A 21,856-nucleotide genomic window follows, 5' to 3' on the forward strand; every position below is an offset into this window, starting at 1 on the left:
GCATGAGCGTAGGTACTTGTTTTACTCCTAGTGAAGATGTCCTTGGAACACTGACATTTCTCTGCTGTGTTCTCACTGCTAGATGTAGAAAGAATTTCCTGGTTTGCCGTGGAGAAAATGCACATCGCTATTTTACTGAAATGATGGATTATTATCTGTTGTGTGGGGATGACATGAGATTAGACTGGACAGGATCTCTAAAGGTGCTGTAAGACTATCACTGTTGTACTCCCACTACCCAAGACTTCTGTCTATATTTCTCTTTTAAGGTAACTTTGTGGAGGGAATATTAAGATTGTATGGCTTCTCTGAGCCAGGTTTTGGAGCTGTTTTTCTTCACTGCAGGAAAAAAAAGGAGGTTATACCCCTAGTACAACATAGGACTTAGACCTTGGGAAGGCAGTGCAGAGGACTAGAGCCTTGTGTTCTTATTTCCTGTTGTCTTGAGTTGCTATGTGAAAGTTAATTGGTTGGTGTTAACTGAAGGCTTGTGAAGGTTTGGGCTTCATTTTGTGTGGAATTAATAAACATTAGAGCCTCTAGTGACACAGCACTTCTTTGCTTGACAGTGGTCTTTTGCTGGCAATCCTCGGTGGTCTCTTGCTGATTTATGTGCAGAGTATGTGACACTCATTGTGTGAAGATTTTTTTGAGGGTGAAAAATTTTTATCACCTCAAAACCTGATTTGGATTATATCCAGAACAAAAACTGAAGTAGTCTTGGAGGTTTTTGGTTGGTTGGTTAGTTTTTGGTTGGTTTTTGTGTATGTGGATTTGTTGTTATTTTCTGTTGTTTGTTGTTGTGGGGGTTCTTGTTTTGTTTTCCTTCTGTTGTAGAAATTCTGTGATTAAGGACAGCATGGTGATGTACTTTGGTGGGGAGTAGATGCTGGGATCCTTGCTGTACTGAGGATAGGGAATTCTGTAGTTTGTATGCCTGTGAATTGAGTGGAACACACCACTAGTGGCTGATGCTTTGAATTGTGGTGCCTTTGTTGTACACTTTTTCTAAGTAGTTTACATAATCTCACTGTAAAGCATAATATATTTATTATAATCATTTCAGTACTAGTAAAAGTTCCTACTTGACTTCTCATGGCAGTACACTTTCAAAAATACTCTTGATTCCTTTAAATATGGTATAAATATTACTGGCGAAAATCTTGATTTTTAGTTTAGCATAAATCTCCCATCACAACACTTATTTTTAAGTAATTAGGTAGAAATTAAAATAAATCAGACTCTACATAGTAAAAGCATGCTTTCCTTGCCAAATTCAAGCTGGCATATTCAGTGTCCAAACAGTATATGTAAACTGAGCAGGATAAATTTAAATTGGGCAAAGAACTGCTAAAAGGACACTGACTAAATTAGTCCTGGGTTTTTGTATGAATTACATTTGCTTAGTGGGCACTTGACAGTGCCTCTGCTACAAGTAAAACAAGTGTTTAGTATGCTTAAACCTCTAGTCGCCTATGTTCTTGAACTCAGAAAGTTTCAATGCTTTCCAACTTTAATTGGATACTTCAGATGGGGATAAATAGTGTTTCTTCTTTTTACTAAACATGCATTTCAGTATTTTGCTCAAGTAGCCACAAGCTTTCAAACAGCTTTGAGGAGCTTTGAGGAGAGGTTGCTTGTGTACTGTGTCTTGGGAGGGGATTTCCCTTTTATCATATGAAAGAAGAGGATGCAAGCTATTTTGATGTCATGCTGCATTTAAAAACTGTGTGGAGATAAGAAATCTTTTACTTCTGCTTTTGGAATCAAGTGTTGCAAGATCTCATTGATTCAGGTTTTTGGTGCAAATGTATTTGTCTTGCTAATACTGGCATTTGACATTAAGATTTTTAATTATTAATAAAACTATATACTGCATATGAATTAAAATAATCTTACTAAAGGAAGTCCATCAACACTTTCATCAGGCTTAAAATAATTGCTTTTGTTTGCAGTGTGAATATCTGTGCATATTTCATTAACCTTTATCTCGCTTGGTGTGTTAATGTGTGCTGAGGAGACTTTCAAAATGCCTAAAGTTAACTGCATTCCGTGTCTATTTCTGGTGTTACTTAGTGCTGCTGCTGCTTAGAGGCTGAAGTAAGACCATTGCATTTCACTGCCATTGGAGTTAAGGGTATAAAATTATTTAAGTTCTCAGTTGGCCAAGTTCTTAGCTTGCCAAGAAACCAGTTTCTAATAGATGGAAAATGTGCTGATGGATTCCTCCCCCCTTCCCCCCAGTTAATTGAACTTCAAGAGCTAGAATATATTTCTGAAATGAATTGAGAGCTTGTTACTGGAGCAGATTCAAGTACTATATGAAGAAGTTCTTCTAAGAGAAGAAAAAAAAAGAAGGCTTGCTTTTACATAAGTAAAAGAAAAGGGCTGATACCTCCTCCTCACACCCCCAAACAAGATCAGAATGGTATTACATTTTGCCTCTCTGGTTTTACTTGCAAATTAACAAAAATGGCAGTATAATTTGTGTTCACATCTCATGGCAATAATGAGAGACCTTCTATTTTGAGAAATTGACTCTTTTAGTGCTGGAGACAGTTGACATTTTCCTTACAGTTGTTTCATAAAAGTGAATATTGTTCTCCAGTATGCTGGGCAAAGCGTGATCCACGCATTAGTTTTACCCTCATGTGGGTAGCAATCCTTTGTTAATTCATGAGCTGCTGTCTCTACAGGTTTGTAAAGTGTATAATTTCTTCAGTCCAAAGAGTTGCTTTATTTTACAAGTGTTTTCTGTGTAGAGCTTTTGGAAAGCGGTGGTCTCTATCAGTCTTCCAGTCCACTAGTTTATGAGAAATCTGGTTTTCTTGGTGCTTTTTCTGCACTGCAGAAATGTCACTTATTACTATAATAGCATAGCCTTTTATACCAAATCTTCCAACCATGGAGGAAGATGTCTATCAGACCATTTCTTCATTTTTGTCGAGTTTACCTTCTGAACTTAGACTAAAAATAGGAAATAAATTACCTTTTTCTTGCTTGGGCATCTAGGATCTGTTTAAAAGTGCTAAAAAGAGAGTAAGTTAGGATTTCAGTGAAGCTTTTGGCTTATGTATGATTCATTTCTAGAAAGTAGAAACTGTAGAAGAGGTAATCCATTTAATTCACAATTAACTTTCAGTAAAGACAAGAAAGGTGTCATTTAGTTGAACTTCTAAGAAATTAAATTTGCTGGAAGAAGGACTTTGTCCCCTGTCATTAGAAGTAGGTGCACTCATATGTACATTTCTCTTTCTGTGCATATATATAATCTGCAGAGATAAGAAAAAAATGTTTGACCTTGTGTGTCTGTGTTGTGAGGAATTTTGGGCAGCAGTTTGCTTGAGAACCAGTTAAAAATTTGCCAGTCTTATCTCTGGCAAAATTGGTCAAACCCTCATTTTGTTGAGCTGAGTAAAGTGTAATCTTATTTGAAAAACCCAAAAGAACAAAAAAATTCCACAAAATACCTCAACGTAAATATGAGGTACTGTGCTGGAGGGGTGAGGAATTGGGGGAATGTTAAATGAGAGGGCAAAGCAAATAAAGGAAAAGCATAATAAAACTGGACTATTTATTGGACTAGAAGACCCGCAGTGCAGAGACATGTTGTGTTACAACTTTTTCGTGTTGAATTTCTTGAAGAAGACAAAGGTATTGCACATCCTCACCCTGATGATAGCAGTAACTGGTTTTGCTCCCTCTTTTTTTTTTCCCCCCTCCCCGGAATTAGCATTTTGGACTATTTTATTCTCCTTTTTTTGGAAGTTGTTTTTGTGCTGAAAAAGTAGTTTTGAGTTCTGAAATTTTACTAATTAAGAAAACTGTTATTCTTTTTTTCTGTATTCTGGCTTTCTGGGAAAAATCCCAAACAATAACAATAATAATGCCCGCCCCATAATTTCCTCCCCTCCCCCCTCCCCATATTCATAGAGTGACAAGAAAAAATTATGTCCATTTTACAATACAGGCAGCTAACTAGATTTATTCTTTTAAAACAATAAGAAAGCAGGCAGAGAATATAGCCCTTTTTTTAACCTTTATTCTGTATTAACAAAAGAGAAGAGAAGGTGGCTTCTAAAGTTGGGTACTTAATGCAAATTCTTTCCCTTGCATAAGCTACAGAGCAATAGAACATAACACTGTCATTAAAACTGACTCATAGCATTCAACAGAAGGTGTGTTTCAAGCTTTAAAAGTGTTAAGAGAATTACTGCAGTCTAGTAAATACCTTGCTGTGAGAAAAAGTACTTGAGCTGCATTTTGTTGCAAAATGTGCAAACTATTTTGAAAGTTGGTTGTTTTTTTTTTAATATATGACCATACAAGCAGAGATATAGAGTTATTTTAAAGTATTTTGAAAAATTGATGCAAATAGACTGTGATGTTCATTTAACATTCATATTTTAAATTTCAGCCCAGGATGGAGGCTCTTTACATTACTTGATTGTCTTTTAGCTCTCTTCATTGCAGCTGTGGGGAGATGACTGCTATACATTAGAAAAATCTCTCTGCAGAAGTAGATGTTCAGCTCTGTAAATTGGTGTTTTGGTGTGTTGTGTTTGGTTGGGCTTTTTGACATATTAGTGGAGGGGAACATAAAATGCATATCTAGCACCACAAAAAGGCCTAAATGTTAAACTTGCATTTAAATTGATTTAGTATGTAGCCTCAGCAATAAAAAAGTGGGACAATCCAAAGGAGATTACAAGAATTATTTCTGACTTTTTGTCTGAGCAAATAACCTATCAGCCATTCTACCTGGATTCCAAAGGAAGGTGGAGATTATTGTTCTAAATGTTAGAAAGGCACAAAGAGAACATTAGTGGAAAGCAATAATATGGTGCTGTTAAAACCGTAACCTTGCCTGTTGTCTCCCTGCCTGCTGAGCAGTGGCTGCTTTGGTTGGATGTGCTGGGTGAGGCCTGGGGTCAGTGTGCCACTACTCTGTGATTGCTGCCTGTGGTGGGTGAGGAAATGACTTGATATGCATCCATCTAGTTCCTTGATGACCAATATTTAAGCCTGTCAATATGTGTATTTGGTTCTGTACAGCTTACTTGCAAGCAAAAGACAGCTGTTGCATCTTTGATTGAGAGTCTGTCACCTCAGCATCTCCCTAGCAGCCTTTGTCAGTAGGTTTAACTGAACTTTGGGAAGTTCTCTTTAACCTTCTGAGACATGGTATGCCCTATATTGTTGCCAGCCCTTATTTTCTTAGTAGTTTTTACTTTTACAGGAAATAAATGGCACTGTTTGTATGGGTGTACACTCTGCCTTCATATCTCCCAAGTTACTTTTATTTTCTGAATATTAGAAGCCTGTTTGTACAAGAAGTAACTAGATACATAAGAAACATGAAAGTCAGTTATGCAAATATTGACTTTTGGATGCTGCAAGTCTGTATTTTTTATACACTAATATAAATCTCAAATATCATGATGAACTCATTGCTCATGCCTGAAGCATCTTGTCCTTAGAATTTTGTTTTCTTCTTTCATTTCAGAACTTCTCCATATGCCAGCCTTTTACTGTCTTCTCCCGTGACTCCCTGGAGTAGTTTCTCTTCTCTTCCTCCCTCACCCACCCTTCTTGCCCTTTGCCAGGAGCATTGCCTTCCCTCTATTTTTCCTTCTCCTCCTCCCACCCTCCACACTCCATAATTAGACTTGGAAGACTCAAAGGGTAGAAAAACACATGAAGGATGAAAATCAGGATTATGAGGTTTTTTTATTACCTTTCTTCTGGTAGGTCTGCCAACATTATTTACTGTTTAGATGCATCTCCTTTTTCTCAGGACCTGTTTTTCAGGTCCTCCTTTGGGTCACTTACATATCCAGACATGCTTTTGCTGTCATGGGAATCTCTCATGCAAGAAGCTGTCAGCATAGCAGGAGACGCTCTGCTTGGCTTGCCTTTCTCTGTGTGAGAAAGGCCACGTACTGCCATTTCTTATTTATGTTTAGATATTTTTCTATTAATACCTAAGCTTCTAATCTGGATGATTCTTCTCTTTAGATTATAGTGACTAAGTTGTAAATAATATTCTTTTACTTTTTTTTTTTTTTTTTTTTTTTTTTTTTTTTTTTTTTTTTTTTTTTTTTTTTTTTTGAGGTAGCTCATACCTTCAGTAGGAAACTCCACTATTTACTTTAGAGACATTTTTGTCAGATTAATAGTGTGGACAAAAGTACTAGTTAAGCAAAGTGTTTTACCGCTGTATTGATGGTGGTTGATGAAGGTATAGAGCCAGTACAGACTGCATTTAAGAAGGTTAGTCTGAATGTTTGTACTTACATGAGGATAGTTCTCGCATTATGTGAGATTTAAAATAATTTCCTTTTATTTTCTTTTAACTGTGAAATGAAAACCACTAAGCTGAAATTGGGAGAGGAGCTATTGGTTCATTTATTTTTTTAAAGTGATTATGGAAGTTGGCATTGAAATAACATTGTTTATTATTAAAAAAAAAAAAAAAAAAAAATTATCCAGTTTCCAGAAATTAATCAAATTTCCTCCTAGTTTTTTTGAAGTTTTTTCCTGAGTTTTCTGGTAAGACTTTCACTTACCTTTAGACTTACCTTAACATACTTTACCACAGCAATGCTGTTCTTGCAAAGAATCATTACCATAGCATGGTTTCAAACATTAAATCTTAGGTATTTTATAACACCACCAGAGGCCTTCAACACAGGAAAGTTTCCTCATCAAAGAACTTAACATCTAATTAAAGACAAGATCTAAGAATGCACCTAACAGTGGAAATAAGCAGGAGAGGAAAAGAGATCATCATGATTAGGTCTTTACAATTAGGAATTTGTGAGGGGTTGACTTTGGCTGTCCACTGTCACCAGAGTCACTCTGTTTACTCCCCTCCTCAGAGCATCACGGAGGGCTTGGGTTGGAAGGGATCTCAGCAATCTTTTGGTTCCAACTCCCTCTCCCCTGGGTCTTTTCAATGCTGGAAAATTGCCCTCTCAGCTTGTCTGTAGAAAAGGTGCTCCAGCCCTCTGACCATCTTTGTGTGTGGCCTCCTCCATACCTGCTCTGAAGTGTTCATGTTTCGCTTGTGCTGAGGACCCCAGACCTGCACACAGCCCCACAGCTGGGGTCTCAGAGGGCAGCCTGGAGTGGCAGAGTCCCCTCCCTCGGCCTGCTGGCTGGGCTGCTTTTGCTGCAGCCCGCCCAGAGTTCCTGAGTGCACACTGTTGGCTCATGTCCAGTTTTTCATCCACAGGAACCCCCCAAGTCCTTCTCTGCAGGGCTGCCTTCAATGACTTCTCCTCACAGTCCTGTGTTCATGTCTGGGTTTGCCCTGACCAGGGTGCAGTACATGGCACTTGGACTTGTTGAACTTTGTGAGGTTCTCAAGGGCCCACTCCTCAAGTTTTTCCAGGTCCCTCTGGATGCCATCTTGTCCTTCTGTTCTGTCATCTGTACCGCTCAGCTTCATGTCACCTGTAAACTGGCTGAGGTGTACTCAGTCTCACTGTCTGTGTCATTGATAAAGGTGTCAAAGTGCACTGGACTCAGGACAGAGCCCTGAGGAACATCACTCATCACCAACGTCCAGCTGGAACAGGGAGCCATTGGCCACAACTCTCTGGCTGCATCTAGCCAGCCAAGTCCTTATCTGTGTCCTTGGCTGGACAGGGGAGAGATAGTATAACAAATATTTATTTTTCTGCTGCTTTTGGATGAGACCACCAAATTAAATTTGTGCTTTTGTTTCTCTCCTTTTTTTTTTTCCCCTCTACTAGAAAGTTGCTTGCATTTATTGCAAATTGATTTGATCGCCTTAATTTATCTTCCAAAAATATTTGCAGTAATTTAGCAAACTGAAGTTCCCCTACCTGAAGGTGTTCTAGGTGCTCAGCATGAGGACATCTGTCATCAGAGTACAAGTCAACACTGTTGCTGCACTTTCTCTGCAGTGGATTTGCACTGAACACAAACTTAATTTCAGAGTTTTCAGTTTAATGTTCAGAGTCCTCCCTCAAATTGTCTTTGCTACATGATGCAGTGCTGCAGCTGTTTCTGTGGTGAGACATTCCAGAACACTCTAAGTTTTTATCTTCTGCTTCAAGGAAGCTTATGTTAATAAGTTGTTACATTAATAACAGTTAACAATTAACAAATACTGTTGATTTAGGGAAATTGTTGCTTGGGTTTTTTTCCTCTTCATCTGGAATGTGAATCTTTTTTATTGAACTTTGTCTTACTGTGATGGTCATAACCTCTTAATGCAGTCTGAGCTACTTTGGAGATTAGTCTTCTTGCCTTGGGTTTTACTTAATTGATTTATTCACCTGTGTAAGTTTAATGAGGTTTTTTTTTCAGCTAGAAAGCATAGTAAAACTCACCTTGAATTTAAACATGGCTAGTGTTCAGTTACGCTGATAATAGACATCTTAAAAAAGCCCCAGCTATGAAGTATAAAATAAGCACATTCATACACTTGTAGTACTGATCATACTCAGTTAAATTCCTAGCTGGTAAAATTGGAGCAAATGCCTTGTAATAAAGTTTCATACATTGAAATAGTAGCATTATCTTCAAATTCAGATGAAACTTCATATGGAGGCATATTTCTATAGGTTTTAATTCCTTTTGGTTTTTTTAACCAATCCACTTTGAGACTGATGGAATTAGAGTCTTCTTCTAACTAAAAAATAAGTCAAACCTAAACAAAATTATTAGAAAATCTTCCAGCACTCCCCCACAAAACCGCACTGCCCTACACTTTTTGTCCACCACGTGGTTTAATCACTTGTAATGACTTTAGAGACAGAAGACCCTATGATAAATCTTTGAGTTGTTTCTTTAAACAAGCTCCTGCACCTATGCTTGCATACTAATATGAATTTATTCTTGAAATGACCTGTCTTGGGATATTAGAACCATTAGTTGTTGAGTGGCTTCTTTTTGTCCTTTTTTAAAAACTTTTGATGGCATTCTTTTCAGGGTTAACTTTGTATATGGTGGATCAGTATTATTTAAATAAAAGGTTTCTAATTATCTACTTGGAAAATGCATGAAGAAGCAATGATAATTTTATAGTGTAGTTCTGTTCATTTGTGTGTATTGTATTTTATTATTAATTTAGTACTAAGTTTTGGGGGGCTCCCCCCTCAGACTTTTGTTTGTTCTATGTATTTGGTATGCCCTTTTCAAGGAAAAAGGGATTTCTTGTGGGTTTTTTTTACCTCTTTGGTTCAGATAGGGAACCAGTCATCTGTATTTAATTATATGCTTGAAGATTACAAGAAGAGTAGTCATTGTAGTTGTTTTGATCAGCATTAGAATGCCCACAGAATTTAGTTTCAGCATTCGTTTGCTATTTATAAATACTTTTTATTCACCTTTACTTTTCTATACTCTGATAAGAAAGATCCATCTCAGCCAAATTCAGTGCAGAGAGGAACATCTGACTTTTAGAATGTGAAAGGGTGTTATTTTTAGAACAATGAAGACAAAACTGGGTTGCAAGGAGGGGGAAACTTTCTCAGATTAGAAGAATTTCGGTCTCACTAAATCACCAATATTACGTGCACACCAATATTTGTGTGTGCACGTATGAAAGATTCAGTGGCTGATCCAGCTAAGAATGCATCAGAGGACTTTTCCTGAAGTGGCCAGGTCTTCTGCATCTGTTGTTTTGTCTGCTGCCCGTGTGGCAGTGCAGCACGGCAGGGCTCGCTCGGGGGCTGCTGCCCTTGTGGGGAGGAACCCGGCGGTGCCAGTGGATGCCAGGGATCCAGCGGGATGGATGGATGCGCTCGGGAGGCCCGTTCTTCCCACAGCTACCCTGCTGAGCTCAGACTTCAGAGCAGACCTTCAGCTGCCTGGCTGCTTCTAACATGTCCCCTTCAAGAGAATATGTTGTACTTTTCTTGGACAGGAACACCCTCTGCCCTCCTGCCTTGTTTTTTTTTTTCTCTTCTTATTTCTAAGTATGTACCTTTAAACGTTGGAATTGAGCCACAAAGTGAGTCCTGATGTGTAACTGAAAATAGCAGCTTTTGGGGGTACTTCTAAAGATGAAAAAAATGTCTGCAATATTATTCTGTGTGATGGTGGGTTTTTTGTTAAGCTGTTTTGAGTTCTGCATCTCAGTGGTTCTTCCCTGTTTCCCCCCACTTGATGTGTCAGGTGCTGTCCACGCATGTCCCCCTTTTTGTCTCTTTGTCTACCTCTCCTACCCTTGCCCTGTCCCTAGAAGCTCCGCTCAGCTGTCCATCTCTCCCCTGACCCTGCCCTATGTTATGGAAAAACCCCTGTCCATCTGTCCTGAGACCAATCACCTGCTTGTTCCACACCCCCACCCCTCGGGTTTAAAAATGGGCATGGGCTTTGTTCCTGGCTCCTTTTCATACCCCCTCTCTTGGGGAATAAAGGTCTCTGAGAAATAGTACGAAAAGGAGTCTTCTCTAGTCCTTGCTCTGAAGTCTAGACACCACAACACCTGTTTGCCGTAGAAGAACAGCCTTGTTCTGCACCGTTACCTGAACCTGCTGGCAGATTTGGGATCAGTCCTTGGCACAGCTGGGCCGTGTCAATTTTGTAATATTGTATTGAGAATTTAAAGTCCATGGCAGATTGTCAAAAACAATATGGGTCTAAATCATAGGCAATATGACAGTATAATATTGGATATTACTGGAGACTGGTGTTCTGAGAAGAGAGAAGGAAAGATTAAAATTGAGAACCAACTTCCAAGGAGACCACAACAAATATTGTGTCAGATAAAGAAATATTAGCTTCTTCCACAGCAAGCTATTCTGTTGCAAAATAAAACCTTCTGTTATCTTAAAAAAAAAAATTCTCCCTCTTTGCCTAAGAATGTATCACAAACCAAAGTGTGCATTTACTTCAACTACAAACGTTGGACACTTGTATTGGATAGAAATGAAAGTGTAAAGTGTCCGGTGCCTTGTGCCAGAAGAAGCTGCAAAGGCTTTGGATTTCACAGGTTGCTGTTGGGAGTGTTATCCTCTGCACACTGATGATTTTTCTTCAGGGCTGCCACAGGTACAGTGAGGCCCACCCAGCATGCGCAGAGACCGGCATCAACTGCGTAAGAAGCTGTCACACCCACAATAGACTCACTTGTTAAGGTTCTTACTGGAGAGCAAGACTAAAATGGAAGCAAAATTGTCTTTCCTGTCCTCCTCTTATGACTCATGGGAGCTGCTTTTGTGCTCTGTGCTTTCATAATCAGTCTGCTTATTTGTCAGTATGGTCTTAGAAGCATCCTGCTAAGCACCCACTCTTTTTGAGTTGGCCACAGCTGTTAGGGAAGATGGTGAATCCTGCATTTTAACTCAGAGAAGTGAATTTAGTTCATATATCCAGGATGAACTGAATTTATTTTTGAATCTCTACTTGGATACAAAAGGAAGAGCGCTCATAGAACAAGAAAACAAACCAATCATTATTGCTGCCCTGGCCTTCAAACTCAGTTTTACTTTAGGAATTTAACCAAACAGGTATCTTTAATAGTAGGGAACTGATTCACCCTCTTTCTAGTTGTTTGCTTGCTGTGAGATGGGAACTTGGTTCAGGTTCTTCCCCTGTGCACTCCTGGCCCTGTGGCCATGGAGATCTGCTGCCTTTAGGCCAGTTATGTGATGATGCTTTCCCCTGATGTATAATCATTCAGATGCATTTGCAGGTTTCAGTATTTCAACAGCTATTAAAAAGCCTAAAACAAAAAACCCCAAGCAAGTTCTCCAAAAACCAGCAATGGTGAAGTCAGGGTTCAATGTCAAGAAAAGCTTTTTGGAGCTGAATTTTAATATCTGTGAGCCTGTGCAAGGAACCTTGGTGTTTTCCTTTTACATAATTTGTTCAAGTTTGACAGTTTTCTAAATTTTATAGTTATTTTCACCAGCTGTTCTTTTCATTCCTAATTCTTTCTTATGAGCAGAGGATCAGTTGAAGCTTAGAGTATGAAAACTGGCTTACTATAATTGTTAAGTTCTTGTTGCATTTTATTGCATCTTTTTCTTTTTTCAGCTTCCTCATTGTGGATTTCTTCATATTGTAAAATCCTGATGGCTCTTTCTCCTTGTCTCATTTAGAAATGAGAATCTTGTCTCATTTAGAAGGTCTACTGTCCCTCCATAAAATGGAAAAACAAAGTGGTAGCTTTTTTTCTACAGCTTCTCATATATTGATTTTTTTCTTCTTGATCAGTAATTTCTCATAATAATCCTGACACATTCCTCTGGATCAATAAATCCAGAAAAAAACTCACCTGTTTTCTTTACCCTGTTGGTGTATATACTGCTATAACATTGAATTAGGTGCTTGTAACTTCCCAGGGTTTTCCTGAAAAACCTCAGTGAATAGAGCTAAATGTATATGGGGGAGAAAGAGTAAAGCTGTTGAATGATGCATCATTGCTAACAGAAGTAGCTAATGCTTCTTTCATCCATTTACCTTGTTTGACAGAAGACTTGCCAGGGTGTGGATTAATGCATAACCATCAAAGATATATGGTATGGTATAAGTTCTTTACATTTATGTATGGACCTGCTGGTTTGGTAAGTGCACAAAGGAAAATGTAAACCAGCTTCTAGAAATTCCAAGTTGTGTCCTCTTGGTGAGTAAATATAGTAAATAAATGTCTTGGTTTGGAAAGACAGGTATCTGCTCAGGAAAACTGGAGTTTCCCTTGGAATGGAGAATGTAAAAACCCTTCACTCCAAATTATTATAATTTTTCAATTAGGAGCTTTCAGGCAAAAAAAATATGGGAATGGGAATAACAGTTCTTTACTAGGAATATTAAAAATGCAAATGCATTTGCATTTAAAAAAAAAAAAAAAAAAGTAAGCAAAGAAACAAAAGTCCTGGAAAACCCTGATGGAGTCAGGAATACGACCTGACACCCTGTTGGCCAGGGTATTGGAAGCAGTCCAAGTAAGTCCTCCTGGAGTGACAGATGTGGTTCTGTTGGAGTAGAGATGATCCTGTAGGCAGATTCAGTAGTGGTGAGATGAGTCCAGTCTTCCTCTGGGAATCCAGTGGAGAAGAGGATGCCTGGGATCCCTGTGTCCCTGTATCCCCATTTTTATCTGGGTAGGGAGTGGTTGGCTCCACCCCACTGGGTGGAGCATCTCACAATGGGATGGTGTAATATGTCATTGGTGAGCCTTAATGGCCCATTAACAGAAGATATCCCCCAAGGGTGGACAAGGTTAATGAAAAAGAGAAGAAATACTGCCCCACCTGGTTTTAATAGATGGTCTGTGATCAGAAGGCATCCACCCTCCTCCCCCCTGAAGTTACAAGAGATAAAGAAAAAAGAAACCATCTCCCAACTGCTTTCTACAGATGAAATAGAATACATACTTTTGGTTTTTTTTTTTTTTTGGTTACACAACCCAAGACAATAAATGAACAGATTAAGTGTACTTCTTGTTTTAGAAGACCAACAGCAGTGTATAATCTGCTGGCAAGAAGCTTGTTTAAAAGCTCATGGATGACTTTGAAGTCAATTAGAAGTTTGTAACTAAGTTCAGCAGGATGCAGGTTACAGTCTTTCTCTCATGATAAATGAAATTAACTGAATACTTGATTTGCAAGACATAGATATACAAATCTAACTGTATTTCTAGAACAGTTTTACTTCTCTACATTTTGTAAAGGCAAACATCTACCTCGTGTTTCATAATTCTCACTAAGTGTCTCTACTAAAATCAGACTATGTAAAAAATGCTTCCCCTCTCCACACACATATTGGTGGTTATGAAATAAAGAACAGCATTTCTACTTAGGATTTGAGGCTTTGGATTGAGTGGTTAAGTCTGATGCTTTTGGGTGATGCACTAGAATTCTTAATGGTCCTGAAGGAAAAAGGAGTTATGGAAAAGCTGGTTTTTCCCCACTGTTTTAATTTCAGTTCAAATGATCAGGTACCATAATGCTGTAGTATTCTGTATGCTCATTTCAAAAGTGCTTGTATGTTTTCTGGGATTCACGTATAAGCCTTACATGCCACTGCAAAACAGGTGTTCTTGTATTAAAGTCTCACACTGTTACACTTCTGGGTTAAACAAAACTTAGTTTTTTCTTGTTCATCCCATGACATTTCATTTTGCTGAGCTGGCTCTGTGCTTTGTAGAGCATCATGGTAATGTTGAGAGCATCTCAGAGATCTGTTGGTTTAATTCATAAATTGTTGATGTGCTGTAAATCTGGCTGCCTTAGAAAGGGATATTTGGAGAATGACTGCTATTTCCCTATGGAGAGCCTTTGAGAGGTAAATGATGGCCTTATTTCCACTTCTGCAAGGGTTATTCTAGCCAGCAAGCAGCTTATGAAAACAGACCAGTGTGGCACTCAGTGCAAAGAATGAAATTGTGGCAGCTATTATGTTTTCCTTGCTCTTTCCAGTGTTCAGCTTGTCCTCACTAAGTTACAGAATAAAGTAATTCTTGCTGTGGATAACTTCTTTGAAATTACTTTTTTGTTTGAAATTGTGGTTTAAAACTTCTAAGTGTTTTTGGTTTTGTTGTAACAGTTACTCACTCTGACGTTCATAAGACTCTGTCATTCATGGAGTTTTGAGTTCATGTTACCAGATTCCCTGCAACAATCAGTGATTTTCAAAACAACCTTAAAAAGGTCAGTGCCTTTCAAAATGCAGAAGAATCCCAAAAAGTGGGTGCTGCCACTGAACAAATACTTGTAGCAGCTTGATTTTAATCTTTCAGCAGCTTTTGAAGGCAAAGATCTCAAAGAAGCATATTTTTTTTTCTGAACATTAAATAGGTTTAGGTAGTCTGACTTCACCAATATTTGAATTATGGCCCACTTTGAGGCAAAAAGCATTTGGGTATGAATCCATACTACTGCTGCATGCCACTAGTCACCTTTAACTAGCTTTCCTTTTCATTTCAAGATTTAAGTTCTCATAAAGTGCCCTCAGCAGAATTGTGCACAAAGCTGCCTGGAGCTAGTGCAGAGGAGGTGGGTCACTCCAGTGCAGCTTTCTTTTGGGAGTCCCCCCATACGTATCTGTGTTACCCGTGATGTCAGTCACAATGCACTTCGGGGAGAGTTAGGGAAGCTGGTTTGTGTGTTTCTTCGGGCCAGTTGAAGTGTGTCACTGATGGTGAGTGAACATCAGTGAGTTGACGCCTTTAAGGAATTCCATGTAAATTCTTCTCTAGGTGCCGTGAATCCAGGGGTGGCAGGGGATCAGTTTTCTGTGGCTCTTCTAATGAAGTGAAAAGGGAAGATGATACATGATCAGTGGGGAGAAGATGTATAGTGTTGAATTTCATAGAGTCACAGAATGTTGAGAGTTAGAAGGGACCTTTAAGATCATCTTCTTCCAACCCTCCCTGCCCTGTGCAGGAACACCTCCCACTAGACAGGATGCTCATCGCCTTATCCAGCCTGGCCTGCAGCACTGCTGGGGCTGGGGATCCACAACCTCCCTGCTTAGGGGATTTCAGAAAGGAAGATCAGCTACTTGCAAGTCTAAGCGGTTTTCCCAATAAAAAGCTAGAGTTCATACTGAATAAATTTGGCAGAACTGAGAATATGAAATAAAAATAGTGGATTGCAAGCTGCAGGCCTGTATAGCTTAAGTAGTTCATGAGAAATTTAGAAATTATGAATAAGGGACAAAGGCAACTGCATCTAAATTTCTTCTTGAATTTTTCAAAAAGGTACATTATCTCCTAAGTTTCTTCACTGTTTCATCATATATTTAGAAGTATTGTGAATGCTGTAAGGCAGAATGAGAGTGAAAAGGGATCACATTAGCAGATCAGTAATCAATTTATCACAAATTAATTTCTAGAAGGACTTGTTAGTGAATAATGTTGGGAACTGAAGTAGCAGATTAGGTGACATTACTGAATAGTGCTAATAGAATATATGCTTTCAGACTTTTCCTTTCTTTCTGGTGAGTAATTTTGCTGTTCTGAGCTTGGCTGAGCAGTTTTGTTGTCTTGCTTACATGGTGGTGGCATTAATGGTTGTTTCAAGGTCTCTGTAGCAGAAATTTTGCCACTCAGCTGCAGCATGGGCACAGTCAGCTGCGCCCTGTGCCTGGCACCAGCCTGTTTCAGTAGAAAGCTGAAGCAGCTCAGTGCAAGCTCTGTTCTCGTGTTGATGGGTGCAGCTGAGCAGATGCTCCTGTTTTTCCAGGACCTCATTTTTTTTTTTTTTAGTTCGTTACTGTAACCAGAAAGTCTGGACAAACAGCAAAAAGGCTTTTGTAAAAAGGAGATGCCAGATGAAATAGGAGGAGAACATATGGAAGGGAAAGGAAAGAGTGTTTTGTACAATTCACAAGAGGAGAAAAATTGGATTAATTAAAACAGTAAATTAAACCACTGAAATAATTAATAAAGGACTGGACAGCTTTTTAAAAAAAACAAAAGCAAACCAGAAAACCCTAACTTATCCCTTTAATTTGGAACTCACTGCTTTATTTTCAAATTACTGTGGTTGATTAACTCTGGAGTTGCTTCTAAAATAACAATCCCTCCCCACATGATCTGCCTGTGTCTTGCTGAAGCAAATGTCGTTGTGATTTCCGTCCACCCTTGGGTTGTCCTTTTGTTGCATGTCACCTGGTCAACACTGGGCTTTTGGCCAGCGCCCCTGGTCTGTAGTGAGATCCCCTTTGTGTGAGCTGAACCCAGCATTACTGGGTCACACTCACCCACTGCACATAACTTAATTAAATATATTCACTTCCATCCTGCCATCTTGTTCTTCATGAGTAGTTCTGTCCTGGAATCACTGAGTTGTAAAGATAATAGATTTCCAATTCATGGTGAAACCATTTGAGGGTTTTTCTGTCCCCATTTTTGAATGTGGGCTATATTCCTTTAATATTAAGGGAGCTAATGCAGTCTGAATTAATAAAACAAAAATTTGATGGGTTTTGTTTATCAAACTTCTGATAGGATAGCAGAGAAGTGGTGAGCCTAAAACAGGCCAAAAAACTTTGGTTTTTACCCTGTGTATAGTTGCTTGATTTGAAAAATTACTTTGATGTTTGGGGAGCATGGAAAAAACCCTTTGAAAACATTTTTTTTCTGTTTACCCCATTTCTTAAATAAACTGATAATGGAAAAAAAATTTAAATCTCATTCCTAGTCAGTCTAGCAAATTAATTTCCTGTAAATTATTTTTAATAATCACAGAAAATAGTAGTAGAAAGCTATTTTCTTCTGTAGAGTGTTCTTTCTGCCATATCTTTTTTATCATTACAGTGGACAAATAAGAAATTAACTAAACAAAATTTGTTTTCATACCCAGCTGTCAACATGCACCAAGCAGACCATAAATAATTGTAAGCTTATATTTGCATACTGAGGTAGTTCCTGTGTCAACATTTTTGTTTGCTTCTGTTCTGTAGAAAATTAATTTATGCCAGTTAGTTTTTATTGTAATAGACATCCTGTGTATGGGATTACAAGCCCAGCTGTTGTATCGGATGTATGGTCTCAATAGGTTCTGTCCATTACACCTGCTGCTAAGTTCTCCTGGTCATAAAATGTGGAAGTAAATTAATTGTCTGTTAAAATTGGTGTGATGTCTGTATGCCATTGCTTTCTCTTACTGAAATAAATCAAAGTAATAATTATATTATTTTCTGTTCTTTCCCTAGGAAGCTGTTGATTGCCTAGAAATTAAATCAGGGTGTGAGAAGTCTGATTGATCAAGGTGGATATTTTTTTCCAAGAGCCTTTTGACAACTGCCTTTTGCAAAATCTTCAAGTGCTCCCATTTGTGCCATGTTTTGTGGCTCTCACCGTAAAAGGAATTTGTCTTGATGAAGATTCCTAACATTGGTAATGTGATGAATAAATTTGAGATCCTTGGGGTTGTCGGTGAAGGTAAGTAATATCTTAATTAAAGATTAATTAGAATTTTATTTATATTTTATTTAGTTCTCTTGATGATAAGAAGTTACCAACTGCAAAATTTTTCTTGTATGTGTTTATTATCTGTAACTTCTGCTAATTATCTTGTCGTATGGAGAAGTTTGGAAGGAGAAAGGAAGGGAAGAGAAATAGAACAGTTTTGTGGGGACTTGGGCTTTTTTGTGTTGTTCTTTTTTTCCTTTTAAAAGTTGAATGTATTGATTTCTCATTAGTGGTACTAGGGAGATGCAAGTTATCAAACTTACCTGCAAGTGTATTTTTTAAAAAATAATTTTAGTGTTTTAAAATCCATTTGTTTTTGACAATTTTAATGAAATTGTTTCAGTGTACAGAGATTTAGCACCCGTATATGCAAGTTCTGGGTAATAATACTGGGAACAATGTTACTTCTATAGTTAGGTGGTTGATGAACATTGTTTTATCTTGCCACTTTTAATTTTTTTCTGCTTTGAAATGGCTTATCTCTCATCCTCTTTGTTTCAGGAGCTTATGGCGTTGTACTTAAATGCAGACACAAGGTAAGTGAATTGCTTTTAAGTCAGAGGGAAATGTTGGTGTTTGAGTGAAGCAATGACTTTTAATGAGAACTAACATGTTAATATGTATGAGACATGGCATCTGGGCTGGATTTTTCTTGCAGTCAGTTACTTAGCAGCAATCTTAATTGCAAGTTTCAGAGGAAATGCCTATATCTAGTACCAAATCTCAGGTTTTTTGTGTTTAATATTTGTCTGAAATACTACTAATGTTTTATTAATTTCAATTAAGAGAGTTTTTAAGAAAAGAGACCAAAATATTGTTTTGGAACACAGTTTATGCTCAAGCAGTCTTAATTAGAATGCCAAACTATTTGCCAGATACTGCTGTAGAAGCACTTAGCTGTCTTGGAAGGGGCAGAGTAGAGACAGGGCGGGGTCCATGAGGGATTTCAGCATCTGTAGGATGATCAAAAGGCACTAAGAAAGCAGTGACTTTTTTGGTTGTTGATTTTAATTTGGAAAAGGAAGAAGTTAAAAAGGAAAGAAGAAGCACTGTTTGATACAAAAATGAAGTCTGGCAACCTGTCTACACTATTTCAATTAGTGTGCAAGTTGGATGTATCTGAATTAGCTGCTAGTCGACACGGAACTGACGCAAGCTACTTTACTGTCTTCAGAGCTGCAGTGTAGTCATTTAACAAAATAACTTCTCTGAAGCAAAACATTTCAGAATCACAGAATTGTAGTGATCTGAGAATATATTAAAGTCTCTTTATGTAGTTCATTCCTTTTTTTCTAGAAAAAGTTCTGCAGAGGATTTATGTTCCAATGGTGGCTTTAGCTTGTACACAGCAGGGCTTTTGCACACGCCGTATGGGTCTGTCTGGAGGGTCTTACACTGTTGTACTGACAGTTGGACATAAAAGTTAGTCCAAAAGCCTAAAGCCTTAAAAAAGGAAAAAAAAATAGAACTTAGATCCTATCTCAAGCTGAAGCCTTGTTGGGTTTCAGGGTGTATAACAGTCAATAATGTGACTTAGGTAAATTGGGGCTTTTTAGATAGTTACAGTATGAAAATTCAGGGCAGGTAGTTTCAGAACACCTGGGTAGTGATGATGCAGTTTGTACTAGGCAGCTCTATTCTTTCTGGAAAGTAACCTCACCCAGACGCAAGAAGTTTCTAGGATTTCCTCCATTGCTGATTGGAATTTAAGCTGTGCATGTCTATTCACACTCATGCAAAAGAGTTCAGTACTCTGAAAGTGTGGTAAATTGGCAGAGTGATCTGTTGTCCCGGTTCCTACGAGAATACCTTGCACCACACCTGAGGACTAGAAAGGAAAGGCTTTCCTTTAGCAGAGGAAGGTATTCCACCAGCCTGTGTAAGACTGCTGCCTTCCTTGTGAGCATCTACATTTTTTGGTAGTCACACCATTTTTGTTCTACAGTTTCATCTTAATGGAAACAGCTGTGCTTGAAGTTTAAAATAAAGTGCCATTTCTTTAAGCTTCTAGCAGGTGGGTTTACTAAGACCTAGGGTTTCCAAATTTTGGAGATCTAAAGAAAAGGTGAGGTATGTTGCTGTTTCCATCTAACTGATTTATGATTCTCACTTAAAACAAGCTGCACCAAGCTTCTGAGAGCTGATTAGTTTGGGAGCTATCAATTTTACAAAAAAAAAAAAAAAAAAGAGCAGCTAAAAGTCTAAAAGTTAAATGTTGGCCTTTCCTACTTTTATAGGAAAACAAAGATGAAGTACAGTTTCTTACAGTCTTGAAAGACTTATCTGGAAATGCAAGGATGTATGGTTTGGGGTTTTTTGTTTGCATTTTTGGGTGTTTTTTTGAGGGGAGGGGTTTTTTTTACTGTTTGGCTGCTGGTGGGTGGGTATACTTTTGAATGTACAACTATTTATATTAATGTTTATAAATGGTGGTAATATGCCAGGATCAAATCCGCAGCTATTTTAAGTCAATATAACTCCACTGTATTGTTGAGAGGGTAAATTTAGTGTGAAATGAGGAGCCAGCCCCTAATTGCAACAATTTTCCAACATATAATCCACTAGTGCTTCAGTAAATGTGCAGCTTTTTACCTCAGTGCATTTCACTGGCATGTATATATAGATTTAAGTAGGGGAGAATGGCATAAGGAACAAATACCTTGTCATTATTGTATGTGTTTTTCCTTTGCTAAGGGAACATTACCACAAAAGCTAAAGTAGCTCCTCTAGAATGACTGTGTTTACATTATTATACAGCCTGGTTTTATCCCAAATCTTTCATTGCTAATTGTGGTTTGTGCATAAAGATTACTTGTTTATCTGAAGGGTTTTTTCTGACGCTGAGCTAATACAAATAATGTTGGAAAAAAAGCCAAGAAGATGTTCTGAAAAGCATTTTCCTATTTTTTCATTTAGTCAGGGGATGTTTCCTAAGGAGGTACACTGAAGTGCATTGTATTTGAAAATACTGGAAATATGTTTGATAGTTACAAACTATTAAAAAAGGCTGTCTTGGCTTATTTGGATTTTGGCTGTTTTCTAAAAAGAAAAGCCACTTGAACAGTTCAGTAGTGTCAGAGATCACGGCTGAGGAAGAGAATCTTTGCTAATGTTTAGGACTTGTCAAATGTTTGCCCTTTAAATAAAACCAGTTTGCCTTTTACTTTACAAAGTGGTCTTGCTGCCTCAGGCAGAATAATTGGGCAATAGTATGATAGGAGGATGCTGTGGTAAAGCCATAGGTCTCCAAAGATGGGCACATGGAGAAAGAAGCCTAAAGAAAAAGATTAGGCCAAAGCCAGTGTGAAAAGGAAACGTTACACTGTGAGATAATAAATTGTGTTTATAGGAGAAACACAGTTGCAGCTGCAAGACGAGTTTACAGAAATGAGGTGAATACATCCTTAGATGCCTGAGATAAGTGGAGACTCTGTCTAGGTGGGGAGGATGTTGATGCTGGAACAGGGCTGCTTCTTAGGATGAGGCAGAGCTCACCACACAGCCAGGCTGGAGAGCAAGATGGGTTCATCCAAGCAGGCAGTCAGACCATGAGAAGCATTTGGACAATGCTCTCAGGCAAATGCTCTGATTTTTGGGGTGTCATGTGCAGGGCCAGGAGCTGGACTTGGGTGATTCTTGTGGGTCCTTTCCAACTCAGGACATTCTATGTTTTTATGCCTATATACATATATATGTATGTATGGGTTGATGGTGGTTTTTTAGGTTAGCCAGGTATGCAGGAAGGTGTGTGGTGATGCAGGTTCTTTAAATGCATAGTTGAAATGGATGAAATCTCCTTGGCTTCTCCTTCTCTTGCAGTGTGCTCTGTTTTACCAGAGGCCTTGAGGCTGGGAGATACAGTTTAATGATTTGGAAGTTTGGTGCCAGTTGTATGTCTTATATGTCCAACATCTCCTGCCTCATGAGATAGGTTTTTTTGTCTTTTTTTTAGAA

General features: G+C 38.3%; 1 protein-coding gene across 1 annotated transcript in view; it reads left to right on the top strand.

Annotated features, from left to right (window-relative positions):
• CDKL5 (cyclin dependent kinase like 5) overlaps positions 1-21,856 on the top strand; it is a 139,462-nt gene that overhangs the window by 32,026 nt on the left and 85,580 nt on the right. Inside the window, exons 2-3 of the mRNA XM_063392909.1 lie at positions 17,644-17,872; positions 18,404-18,438. Of these exons, the coding sequence (XP_063248979.1) occupies positions 17,809-17,872; positions 18,404-18,438 (99 nt within the window). The 5' untranslated portion in view covers positions 17,644-17,808. The remainder of the gene's footprint in view (positions 1-17,643; positions 17,873-18,403; positions 18,439-21,856) is intronic.

Source organism: Prinia subflava, chromosome 3 (assembly GCF_021018805.1).
Source record: "Prinia subflava isolate CZ2003 ecotype Zambia chromosome 3, Cam_Psub_1.2, whole genome shotgun sequence".
In the NCBI taxonomy this organism is placed as follows: domain Eukaryota; kingdom Metazoa; phylum Chordata; class Aves; order Passeriformes; family Cisticolidae; genus Prinia; species Prinia subflava.